The 13,939-nt window shown below is 42.9% G+C and overlaps 1 protein-coding gene across 1 annotated transcript in view; it reads left to right on the top strand.

Moving 5' to 3' along the window:
- Positions 1 to 13,939, top strand: part of SLC7A9 (solute carrier family 7 member 9) — a 117,895-nt gene that overhangs the window by 75,949 nt on the left and 28,007 nt on the right. Inside the window, exons 8-9 of the mRNA XM_029608405.1 lie at positions 9,045 to 9,144; positions 13,433 to 13,477. Coding sequence (XP_029464265.1) covers positions 9,045 to 9,144; positions 13,433 to 13,477 — 145 coding nt within the window. The remainder of the gene's footprint in view (positions 1 to 9,044; positions 9,145 to 13,432; positions 13,478 to 13,939) is intronic.

A 13,939-nucleotide genomic window follows, 5' to 3' on the forward strand; every position in this document is an offset into this window, starting at 1 on the left:
GGAGAAGACACAACAGAGAGGATACAATAAAAGTTTTATAAAATTATGAGTGGGGTAGAACAGGTAAATAGGGAATGGTTATTTATCCTTTGAGAAAAGGTATCAAGACTAGAGAACACTTCCTGAAGCTAGCAGGTAGAAGATTTAAAACAAATCAGAGAGAGAGTTTGTTTTCACTCAGAACACAAGCTTTGGAATTTGTTGCCAGAGGATGTGGTTAAGGCATTTGGCATAAGAGGATTTAAAAGGGGAAATGTCCATAAGCCATTATTAGACAGGTAGACTTAGGAAAGCCACTGTTTATTCTTGGGGGTGAGCAACAAGAAATGGATCCACTCTTTGGGACCTGCAGACCACATACAAGTGACCCAGATTAACCACTGTTGGAGATAAAAAGTGGGGTTCGATGGACCTTTGGTCTGACCCAATGTGGTACATCTTATGCTATGTTCTTTTGAATATTCATTTTGGATTTCCTGACTCCCAAACATGGCTTTGAATCAGAGTTTGCCATCTCTATCCTAGAACAGCAATACTCTACCTCTGGCTTAGGAGCCACATATGGCTTGTATCACACAGATATTAATAAGTACAACTAGAGCCAAAAGTAGGTTACATTAATATAGCCACTGAATGTGAACTTAGTTTGTGAACATCTGTTTTTGAACCATGGTTCTCCTAATCCATTGCTTGAGATCTCCCTAACAGATCTGAGTTTTAAAAGTAATGAAACTGATGCAAATTAATTTGGTACTTTGGTGAAATATAAGCAAACATATTTTGAGAAGATTTATTGTGGATATTCAGAAAACTCCTCCCACTTTAGCTTACTGTACAAAGACAAAAAGAATGCAAGAGGGTTTTATCCCAGGGCAAGCAGGATGGTAGCCCTCACATATGGGTGACATCATCGATGGAGCCCTATCACGGAAAACTTCTGTCAAAGTTTTCTAGAAACGTTTGACTGGCACACTGAGCCTGCTGAGCATCCCATCATGCCATGATCCCTTCAGCCACAGGGGTCTCCCTTCAGTCTCCTTTTTTTTCGCATTGCTGTTAGCCTCGTGTTTCAGGAGCTCTGTGAGTTTTCTCACTAATTTTCCTCACGGAAAAAAATTAATATTTCTGTCATAAAATACCCTACACGGGTCTCCCTTCGACATCCCGTTTGGTGAGTACCATTTTTTTCGGTCTTTTTTGTCGGTTCCTGTTACCTCACTTCGGTATCCACAGACCACTGATCGTTACCGGCCTTATTTTTTTAACCCTGGCCACGGGTTTCAAAAAATGTCCGAGTTGCCCCCGAACTATGTCAGTAACAGACCCGCACGACATCTGTGTACTTTGCCTGGGATCAGGCTTTGATGTCTGCGCATGTTCCACCTGTGCTCAGATGACTCCGAAGGGCAGGCGTGCCTGACTGGACAAAAATGGAAGAACTTTTTAAGAAAACTACTCCATCGACATCTTCACAGTCATCACTGAAGAAAATTCTTTCCTCCACTGAAAAACATTGAGGAAAGAAAATGTCCGGTGCCCATCCGTCTCCATCCCCATCGAGATCGTCAATCACATTGTCCTCTATATCTACCAAGGAGCATCGAGAGAAGCGACACCATCGTCATCGTCCATCAAAAGAACCAGTTACCGCATCGGCATCGATGGCCATCGAGCCAATCGCGAAGCTGGTCCGAGTACAAGAGCCGTCATGCCCCTCTATCTGAGACACCGAGGTGCTCTCCACCGGGATCAGTGTTAGAATCTGTGCCACCACATCCAAATGTGGAAGAGCCACTAGCGCCAGTCTTTCCTTTTCCTGTGACAGTGGACCCAGTCCCAGTCTCCAGGGAAGAAGTGACTTCCATGATTCAACAGGCTGTTATCGAGGTTTTTAAAAAATTACAGCCTCCACCGACACCAATCCCGACATCGACACCAGAGCCATTAGTATTGGCACCTCTGCTTAGCAGACTCGATGCCTTAATCGGTGCTTTCCCACAGCCTGCACTGAAACAGTCGATGGATCCTCCGATAACTCCATCCATACCATCGATGCCAAAGGATCCTCTGATGACTCCAGCTATACCCATTCCAGGTTCATCGGAAGAAGATGAAGGGGACTCCAATCCCTTACCAGGGCCATCAGGTTTACAACCCCCCCCCCCCCCCCCCCCCAGACCATTGATGCTACTTCCTGGTCTATCGATGCCCTTTCAGCCTGGTCCATCGGGCAAAGTGGGTCGTCGATTTCCATCGGTGCCATTCGATTCCCCATTGATGCCTTTTTTACCTCCATCAATGCCAAAACATATTCCAGGGAAATCATCAAGATCTACATAGATGCTAAAGTGTCCTCTTCCACAAGACACTCTGGATCCACTGGGTTCACATTTCCAACCCCACTACAGCCCTTGGGAGGACGTTGACACAGGCACGGATACAGAAGTGTTGCGTCCGTCGGTCTTCGACGGCTTTGCCCCTCTTTTGCCTCACCTTCAATCTTGGCTCCTCCCGCTTACCTGGGCAAGATGGCTACCGCAGCATCTACAAGCCGACCTCTCTGGCGTCCCAAGTACGGCTATGGTGCAGCCTCCCGCCATTGCTCCTCCCAGGTACCTACTAGGGTGCGCGCACGCGTGCAACCCACGTTTTTATACAACCCTTGGCGCGAACCTCGAGAGTGTTCCCTCATGCTGACGTCACGCCATCCGGATATATCAGCCTCATTGATTTGCTAGCTCCCCGAGTTAGCAAGAACTCAAATCTGTTCCTGTCTACGCTACTCTGCTGCTTCTGTGCTGCCCGCTGGAAGCTCTCTCTCTCTGCCCTTCGGGGAATCAACTATCCTGGGTACCTGCTCCTTGGGGACCCTCTGCTTTATTTCAGGTGCCTTTCAGGGAACAGGTACTAGCTCCTCGACGGCCTGCTCTCCCTACCTTGGTGCCTGTACCTTCATATACTTATCTGGTGGAATCGCATACCAACAGCAATTCTCAGTGAGTACTCTAACCTCTCAGTCTGTCTCACCCACAGTATCTCCTGCTGCGGAACCTCCTAATGTCATCGTGGAGAGAAGGACTCCCCTCTGCCGAGGTCCCTGGGACTGCAACTACAGACTACCTCACTACTGCCACCTGGTGGCTACCATCTAGCTGTTTAATAAAAGAACATTTCCCTGTGTTTTGTGTAGCACGAGTCTAGCCCAGTGCTGTGGCTCCTCATGGGGCTTCTCCCCGTGGGCGTGGTCACCTCCACAACACCCAAGGGATCCACCAAAACACACGTAACCACAACAAGAAGACCTTGTATCTGAGCCTCTCCACCAGAAGAAAGAAGGAAGTCCCCACCAGAGGAGCTTTCTTTTGCAAATTTCATCAAGGAGATGGCAGACACAATTCCTTTTGAGCTGGTGACAGAAGAGGACACCAGGCATAAGACACTGGAGGTCCTCCAGTTTGTAGATGCACCCAAGGAAGTCATGGCTATCCCAATCCATAAAGTGCTCTTAGATCTCCAGCACCGCCTATGGGAGCATCCCTGTTCTGTGCCACCTGTGAACAGATGGACGGATGCAATGTACCTGGTCCAACATACACCAGGTTTTCAGAAACCACAACTGCCCCACCAGTCAGTTGTAGTGGAATAAGCACAGAAAAAGGCAAGGAAGCAAAAGCCTCACTCTTCTGCCCCTCCAGGGAAAGAGCAAATATTTCTGGATGGATTAGGAAGAAAAGTCTTCCAGGGATCCATGCTCGTGTCCCGTATTGTGGCATATCAATTATATATGACGCAATATCAAAGAAATTTGTGGAAGCAAGTACAGGACATAGCTGATAATCTTCCTCAGCAGCAGTAGTATTGCTCAACGCCCTTATTCAAAAAGGTCTGGAGTCAGGCAAGCACAAAGTACGAGCAGCCTATGACTCTTTTGAAACATCTTCCCGTATGTCAGCTGTTGAGATCCGTGCATGAAGGTGGGCTTGGCTAAAGGCTTCGGATTTAAGACCAGAAGTACAGGAAAGACTAGCAGATCTCTCATGCACCGGAGATAATCTCTTCAGAGAGAAAATTCAAGATACTGTCTCCCAATTGAAAGAAGCCATGAGACACTGCCAGCTTTCCAAGTTGCCATCTGACCAGCCATCCTCGACCCGGAAGCCCGCAGGAAGGGATACCAGAAGACCCTTTTATCGGCCTCGTAGGTCCTATCCACCTGCATCCAGTGCACGTCCTTTCCAACTACCTCAAAGAGGACATCCACATCAGCCACAGCAGACAAAAATTCAGCCACCCCCGCAAACAGGACCAGCATCTGGTTTTTGAACACATTTCCAGAGAGCTGAACTTTTTCCACCAATCGCAGACCTGACCTGCCGATTGGAGTTCGACTCCATTACTTCATACACCATTGGAGCCTCATTACCACAGATCAATGGATGTTAGCCATCCTGAACCGGGGAATACAGTCTCAAATTCACCACCCATTCCGCTGTGGGCAGCCAACATTGTAACATCTCAACTTTGGCTAGAAATCTCCTCTCTCAAGGGAGGGAGACCGAGATGGCCGCCGCATGAATTGGTAGCGAAGTCGGTCTCTCCTCACATTCTTGAAAAAAATTTTTTTTTACCATGCCACACTCGAAAAGAAAGGCCAAACTTAGGGAATTGACTGCCACATCATCGCCGGTGTCCGAGGATGGCCAGACGAGGATCAAGACATTCTTCGCTACCACTGTAGCAAAAGAAAAGCCAGTGGAGGAGGCCGCTGCTAGTCCTGACGTAGGGTAGATGCCAGGCTTGCTAACCGAAGAGATCACGCTGAGTCCCGGCGCTCCGGTAACCCCCCCACCTCCGAAACCAACGGAAGCCGACCCTGCAGGGGTAAGTCCTCATGGATTGAGCTTTGCTTCTGAAGCTATTTCTTTGAATATTATTAAAATGAGTGACTTACCCGGGAGCAGTGAGGAGAAGGAGAGACTGGCTATTGAGGAGGTGGTGGGAGGGAACACTATTGGAGGGGAGCAGCTGGCCCAGAAAATGTTTTTGGAAACGTTTGTTCCTATGGAGCAGCCAAAGACTATAACAATGGACTCATTATGGCACGCAATAAAAGGTCTTGAAAATGTTATATTCAGTTTGGCTAAAATAATTGATTCAAATAGAAGATTTTTGAATTTGGAGCAAGAATCTAACAAGCAATCATCTAAAATTCATCAAATGGAATCACGTGTTGAGAAATTGGAAACTACTCAGAAATTCTGAGTGAAAGATCTAAATCTGAAAAGAATAGAAAATATGGAAAATCAACAAGTATTTGAATCTTTGAATATTAAATTTTCCATATGTAAAAGAAATATCTGACCTTGTACAGCATATCCTTGGTCTCCCTTATCCCTCTGCCCCTCCTTCCCAGCTCTCCTAATATATTCCTTTTACACCCCTTACCCCCCTCCCCCTCTCCCCCCCCCCCCCCCTCTCTAGTTACTTTACTCAGTTTCTTTGTAAAGCCCTGTTGGCTATTTTTTGTTCTATGGAAACCGATGTGATGTCTTCCAAACGAATGTCGGTATATAAAAATTGTTAAATAAATAAATAAATAAATCTGCATATGAGATGTTAAAAGAATATATGATAAGAATTTTGAAAATACCAGTAGAGGGACTTCCTGTTCTTGCTAGACTTTACTATCTGCCGGAAAAAGGAGTAAAGGAGAAAAATATCTTGGAACAAAAAGAAAATAAGGAGCAACAACTGAATTTGACTCAAATATTGGAACTTTCAGTGAACAATGAGATTCAAAAGAGGATGACATTATTTCTATCTTGCACGTTTGCATCAGACAGGGAAATGATTATGAAAAGATTTATGAGAAATCGCTTAGAGTGTTTCTATGGGAAAAAAAATCTGGGTTTACCCTGACATCTCACGTATAATACAGGAAAGACGAAAGAAGTTCCTATTGTTAAGACCTGAAGCGGTGGCCAGAGGGGCTAGTTTTAGTCTCAGGCATCCCTCGAAATGTGTTGTAAAACACTTAAATGCAAAATATACTTTTCTTGACCCTAATCATTTGCAAAAATTTCTGGAACCAGTTAACCCTTAATTCCATAGTGATATCGTGGCAGAGAAAAATTTGTCTTCATGCATGCGATGTATCTGTTAAATTTAAAATTGATTTTTTCTTTAATAATTGCCTATTAAACTCCCTCCCAAGGATTGCTTGGAATAATAGAGAAGGGACTAATTTGTGATATTATTGAACAAAATGTATTTCTTTGATATATGTTGTTCACATCTACGCACTGTATAATGTTTACTTTTGTGAATATTGAAAAAGTTGAATAAACAGTAAAAAAAAAAAAAAAAAAAAAAAAAAAGAAATCTCCTCTCTGCTGACTACCAGGGCTGTCGAACCTGTTCCTCGGTCTCAATAAGGCAGAGGATTCTACTCCCGCTATTTCCTAATTCCAAAGAAAAGAGGAGGTTCTCCACCCTATACTAGACCTCCACAATCTCAACAAATTTCTTCAAAAAGAAAAGTTCCGGATGGTCTCCCTTGGGACCATCCTTCCCTTACTACACCAAGGAGATTGGCTCTGTTCTATGGATCTTCAAGACGCCTACTCACATACCCATTTCCCCACCACATCGCAAATATCTAAGATTCGTAGTGGGACCGCAGAATTTCCAATACAGAGTCCTACCATTCAGATTAGCCTCGGGTGTTCACAAAATGTCTAGCAGTAGCTGCTGCACTTCTAAGAAAAAACAGCATTCATGTTTTCCCTACCTAGACGATTGGCTAATCAGGAGTTCATCCAGACAGGAAACTCTCGCTGCCTTGGAAAGCACCATGAGACTGTTGCATTCCCTGGGGTTCCTGATCAACTATCAAAAATCACATATGAACCCGTCTCAGCACCTCACTTTCATCGGAGCAGACCTCAACACCACAGTCACAAAAGCTTTTCTTCCAAGCGACCATGCAAACAATCTAGCAAATCTAGCAAACGCTGGTCCAGCTGCAAGTTTGCCTCTGCCCATCGGCTTCTTACACTGCTGGGCCACATGGCATCTACAGTCCACATGACCCCTAAGGCAAGGTTGACCATGAGAGGGACTCAATGGACTTTGAAATCTCAGTGGATCCAAGCTATTCAGCCACTGTCGTCCCTAATATGGGTCACCCACCAATTACGTCTCTCGTTCCGCTGGTGGCCAAACCAGCCTGCCTTATGGACTGGTCTCCCATTCCAGCAACCAACTCCTCAAGTCACCTTGACCACGGATGCATCCAGCTTGGGATGGGGAGCTCACAACAACCTTCAGACACAAGGTACGTGGACTCCATTCGAAAAAAAGTGTCAAATCAACTTTTTGCCTTCAAAGACTGCTTCTCCCACAAAACTGTGCTGATACAAACGGACAACACAGTAGCAATGTGGTACATAAACAAACAGGGAGGCCTGGGTCCTAGCACACTCCATGTATCTCGGGGCCACTTATCTAGCAGGCATACAAAATGTCCTAGCGGACAATCTGTCAACATTTCCATCCCCACGAATGGTCTCTAGATCCCTGTGTAGCAAGCAAAATCTTTTAAATGCTGGGGTCAACTAACCATCGACCTCTTTGCGTCCAAGCTAAACCACAAAGTGGAAAGGTTCTGCTCCCTCCACAGCTGTCGACAAACGTTCCCCAGGGACGCCTTTGCTCGCCCCTCGAACACAGGCCTTCTATATGCGTATCCTCTGATTCCGCTCATAGCCAAAACTCTTGTGAAGCTACAGCAGGACAGAGTGTCAGTGATTCTCATAGCCCCGTATTGGCCTCGACAAGTATGGTTTCCCATACTCCTTGACCTCTCGATCAGAGAACCAATTCGCCTGGGCACAGCACCCACTCTCATAACCAGGGCATGTTATGCCATCCCAACCTACCAACCCTTGCCCTAACAGCTTGGATGTTGAAAGCTTGATCCTGCAACCACTCAATCTTTCAACTCAAGTCTCTTAGGTTCTCATAGCTTAATGAAAGCCTTCCACATGTAAATCTTACCGCTTCAAGTGGGCTAGATTTACTGAGTGGTGCACACAAAAAGGTATTGACCCTTTCTCCTGCCCTACTCCTTCACTATTAGACTATCTGTGCCACCTCTCAGATTCTGGTCTCCAGACTTTTTTTGGGCGTGTACACCTAAGTGCCATTGCAGCATACCACAAGGGAATAGGGGATGCCCCAACAACTGCGCAACCCCTATGAGTCGGTTTACAAGGGGTTTACTTCAACTTAAGCCTTCCAGGACAGCAGGATGTAGTCCTCACGAAACCCACCCACCACCCCATGGAGTTGGGTCTGAAACGTTTTATTAGTATTTTATTTTTTCGCTCGCACTCATTACTACAAACGAGACTGAAGGGAGACCCCTGTGGCTCGAGGGATCATGGCATGATGGGATGCTCAGTAGGCTCAGTGTGCCAGTCAAAAGTTTCTAGAAACTTTGACAGAAGTTTTCCGTGAGAGGGCTCCATCGATGATGTCACCCATATGTGAGGACTACATCCTGCTGTCCTGGGATAACACCTGTTACAGGTAAGCGACTCTGCTTTCTGTTACCTCCCCTTCTTAAGCTGTTTCAGTAATGTTTGCCAAAGCACCCTCCTGTCCTGTCCCGCACCTAGGTCAGCGGTTTCAGTTAATCCCTTCAGAAGTTCCAATCATATTAAATACAAGCAAACAATCTGTGATCCTAATGGCTTTCCTAATAAAGCTAGTCCCTTTTATTTATGAGCACAATATGTAGAATTAGAAAGCACCTGTAAACAGTAATAGTGCTGTGCTTTAAGGTAACTTGTATTGTTTAAAAACAAATAAAAAAAAACACATTTAATTTATGGAAAATTTAAACTGAAAAATTTCAAAAGTGTATTTTTAAGTTACTATAAACTTAATTGTGTGATATGATAAAATGTTCATTACTTTGTTTAAAAGCCTAAGTAAATGTAATCCAAAACCAAGTGATGCTATATACATCTGTATTGCAGGAAAAAGCCAGAATTTTACTAACAGTTTTGATGGCGCTAAAGTTACTGTTGGCTCTGTCAGTTTGGCCTTTTATAATGGACTTTGGGCATATGATGGATGGTAAGATCTTTTTTTTTTTTTTTTTTTTTAAATATAATTTACTAAACCTTTTAAATAAATGTCTTCAGGGCATGGCAGATATTAACAAATTTACATTATCCTATTCCTGATTTGAGCTGGACTTATGTGAAATGCCTGTTGGGTTGAATTTTGTGCTGTATTCTTGATTCATTTCAAATATTTGAATTTCCATTTGAAGGGAAAAGTAGTAACAAACTGCATTAACATTCAGCACAATTCTAATGTACCTTACAGTTTGGGTAACATAACTCATCTAGCACTGCAAAACCACAGATTCCACTTTATCTACAATTTTAAGCTTTGCTTCTAAGGATCCTCATCCTAGGCTCTCCCCCTCCACACCCCCAATGCTTCATAAATGTGTATAGTCGTCTTGGATGTATGAAGCTTACTTGATTACAACATAGAAAACTGAAATGAAGTGATTTTTGCAAGGTCACTCATAGATGGTGGGAGGACAAAACTTGAACTCCACAAGTAGTAAGAGCGCTGGTGACTTACATATATAGAAACATAGCGGAAAAGGATCAAATGGTCCAACCAGTCTGCCCAGCAAGCTTCTTATGGTAGAAGGTCATATAGTTCTATCATTTTGAGTCTTAAGAATTTTTTAAGTATATTTATCCATTTATAATTTTATCCTTTTCCAATTCTCTTAGACACCCATTCTTAGGCCCAGAGAGAGAGAGAGAGAGAGATTCTTTATAAGGCTCTCATATAAGTAAACTATTTATACCACTGTAAGAGGGGCAACTAGTAACTTGGGGTGAGGTTTTGGTGGTGGGCTAGGTTTTGGGGAGCAGTTTTAAGCGCACAGTCAGAGGTACGAACAGCACAGTACACGTCAGGGAAGATTTGATGTGATTTGGAGTGAAGAAAGGGACACAAAGATGAGATTTCTACCATGTACTCTCACCCTAGCTTGATAGCAGCTAGACAGAGAGTGCATAAGCTAGGTCAAGAGACAATGTATAAATCTCATCATTTTTATACCTTTTCCTCAGTCCAAATCACATCAAATCTTCACTGATGTCTACTGTGCTGTTTGTTACCTCTGACTGTGCATGTAAAAACTGCCTCCAAAAACCTAGCCCACCACCAAACCTCACCCCGAGTTTCAGAATGCCCCCTCTTACAGTGGTATAAAAGTTGACTAGTATGTTTGCCTCCCTAGAGTGTCTCTCTCGCCCCCTGCCCAAATAGGAATTTGGCCATAATACACAGCATAACGCCAGGAAAAAAGGTGATACATTATCACACACATTTCATTTACTCCTCTCACTTGACTAAATTTTTAAAATTTGCATAAGCATCTCATGATGCGTTATCGCATGCGTTACGGCATTATTGTGGGCGTTAGGGCCCTAACACCCGTGATAAGGCCCTAACGTGATTTGAAAAATGACTCCCCATGTTTGGCGTTTATACATCGCTATTCTCTTTGATATCCCCATCATTTAAAATATCATTGAGGCCTATGCATTAAGCTGCAAGATTTTTTTCCACAAAATGTTGATGTGAAAAAGTTTGCAGAGCGCCCACAGACGCGCTACAGTGTGGGTGCTTTGCGCAAACTTTTTGATGAAAGCCCTTTTGTGTAAACATTTCCCAGAAGGCAGCTTCGTATTAGTAAACATTTACAAGCAGAAGTTTATTCAAATGGAAGATTAGTACAAAATCATTCCAAGCAGCTCATTAATGTGGTATTTTGTAGCAAAATGCATGCAAAAAAGCATTTGCAAGACTGTTTTTGCAATGCGGTTATTTTTCCTGGTGGCCCAGAAAATGGCTCATGTGAATCACTGGGGTGATTTAAAGGGGCCCTCATGGTTTGCTTGAAGTACCTTCCCCACCCCCCTAAGTATATGCAACATTACCTGGTGGTCTAGTGGGCCACCCCACCCCTACCAGGCCCTAAATGTAAACACTTAAGCCCTTTTATTAGCCCCACCTTCTTCTGTCCCGAAAATCAATCAACATGCCAATTTGGAGTTCTTTTCCTCTGCCCTGCTAGGTCGCCAAAAGCTTACTTGAAAGAGATTATCCTGGGGCAGAAGCAATCCCCAATTACTCCTGTCCCATCGTCATCATCTGGTTCTAAAATGGTACCTGGGGTCAACTGGTGCCATTTTTGGAACTGGGCGGCAATGGGGCATGAGCAAGTGAGGATTCCTTCTGCCCCCATAAGATGAACCCTTCTGTGGGGTAAGCTTTTGGGATAATGGGAGGGTTCGGAAGAGCAACTCCAAATTGGCATTTAGATTGATTTTAGGGTAATAAGGGGGCAGGGCTTATTTAAGGGGGAAAAAAACTGTGAAGGGCTTAGGGAAGGGGTCTCTAGACCACCAGTTAATGTTACATGTACTTAGGAGGTGGAGGGATACATCAGATGAGCTGTAAGGGTCCTTTAAATCTCTAAGCCAGGTTTGCACGCTGCCACAGTTAAGAATGCATGAAGACCCTGGCTATGGTAATGCGTGAAAAAGATCTCTCCAGTTTCGCTATGGATTTTAACGAGCTTGGAGCTTATTAGCACCTGTAGCAAGATTGCACAGAAATGGCTGCTAACCCACGGCCAATACCTATTGTTTTAATAGTTCTGTAGAAGATGCCTCAGTTAAACATAGTGGTAGACTATTCCTGGGCCATACCACTTGGGCTATAATATTGTTTTTCGTGATATTTTAAACTTGATTTAACATCCATTTTTTCATTATTCAGCAAGTCTAATGATATAAGAAGTGTAATCTTATAGGTATTGTAGACTGTGTGGTCAGTTTTGATATGCATTTGGAAGCATGAAGCTTAGATTGGGCTCTGTTTACGTATATAGACTAACATGCATTACAAGTCTTTCATGATTGCATGATCAAAACAGGCCCATCGGGAATCTTGCTTTTTGGTAGCATTCAGATGTTTTGCTGTGATTCTTAGTTTTTACCTGAATGAACAATGCAAACAGTTTGTTACATAATATTAAATACTCTACTTAAGGTGACCTCATACAAATAGGCACTTCAACTGCACAATTTAGTTGGAAGTGTTATGTCTTAAACTGAAAATGTGCCAAGTTATTTATAATCATCGGTCCAGGATAACGCCTGTTACTGAGGGTCCCAATTTTTTTTTTAACAAGCAATTTGCATTGTTTATTCAAGTGAAATCTTTGTATATGCTATTAATATTTTTCACTTCATTGGGTTTTTTTGGGGTTTTTTTTTTAATAGGATCTTGCTGTGATTCTTTTCATTTCTTGCAAATTCACCACTCTCAATAGCCACAATGCAAAGTCAGTCATTGGTCTTTTAGCCAAGTATTACATTATCTTTATGGCAACTATCATTAACACTAGAAAAATACATTTGCCTTTTCTAATTGTGGTTCTGCAGCTAAGAATACGATATTTTCCAACTTCGGGCACTTTTACGACTAGTATCTGATATATGCCTTGATGTTGATACTGTTTCCTTTTGCCTGAATTTGTATTTATTTTAGGATAAATCATTAATATATACCACAATGCATTAACTGTCTTCCAGTTAAATTCCCCCCCCAGGTTGGGGTATATGTGATTTTATGGGTCATTCCACCTTTGTAATTATTTTTCTGATTTCAGTTTTGTTTTGTTCTCAGATTAACTGTATAAATTGGAGATTGGCTTCTTGATCCTCACTTGGGTGATGTAATAAAGCAGCTACGTAGAAAATGCTGCTTACGTTTTAAGCAAATCATGTTATTTTGGCCTGATCACTGTTTTATTTAGAAACCGAAATTCTTAAATGTAGAGAACAGTTTCAAAATGACCACGCAGGGACTAAATCCAGGGCCTTGTTTCAGGGGATACCTGCCAGTACTTAAAGTACCAGCACCTTGTCCTCCTCCTGCTTGATTTGCCCTGTGGTCCCTAAAACCCCCCAAAAAACATTCATCTTGCATGTGAGTACCGGCACTTTCTTTTTCGGAAAGAAAGCACTGGCTAAATCCAAAATCAACAGATCTGTTAGCAAAGCTTCACCATTTAGTGTGGTTAGCGAGAGGGATTTACTTAGAGGATGAGCGGTTTCTGGCATTCACTCTGAGTGCTATAAAACCTAGAAGCAGAAACTAATATCATTGACCCAACGTTCAACAATTAATTTGATACCAACATCCTCTATCTTTCAGATCTGGTGAGATGCATTTTTGAGCCGCCATCCAACTAAAAGGGATGAATTTGTAACTGAGCATTTGAGACACTAATCATTCTGAGTTCATTTCTCTTTTTCAGGAATCAGCTCAACTACATTACAGAAGAGCTTAAGAATCCATACAGGTAGGAGAGTCCATCAAGCAAGGAAAGGGGACAGTTATTTTACTAAAGCATTGACTTAGGGCTCCCATTCAAAATTGTCTTCAAAAGCTAGGAAATGGGAGAAACCTAATAAGCTCTTTACTATGTAACTTATTTTGTAATTGTCTTAAATGTGATTTTGTCATAAAATTGCTCCTTTAATTGCTCATCCTCAAACAGGTCCAAATTGGATAGACCATACACAGATTCTGTATAAAGGAATATTTAACAGACACCTATAGCAATCCTAATACCAAACAAAGTATCTCATTTTTGTGCATGTGCACACACAGTAAGTTCAGTTCTTGGAAGGTAAAAATACCTCCAGATCTCTGAATATTTCTATCCCATACTAATAATTAGAAGTAGCTTCTCTCAAACTCTTCAGATATCAAAAAGGCTCAGCTTCATGATCCTTGAGCACCAAGAAAAACTCTCCGTACT

This window comes from Rhinatrema bivittatum, chromosome 7 (genome assembly GCF_901001135.1).
Source record: "Rhinatrema bivittatum chromosome 7, aRhiBiv1.1, whole genome shotgun sequence".
NCBI classification, from domain to species: domain Eukaryota; kingdom Metazoa; phylum Chordata; class Amphibia; order Gymnophiona; family Rhinatrematidae; genus Rhinatrema; species Rhinatrema bivittatum.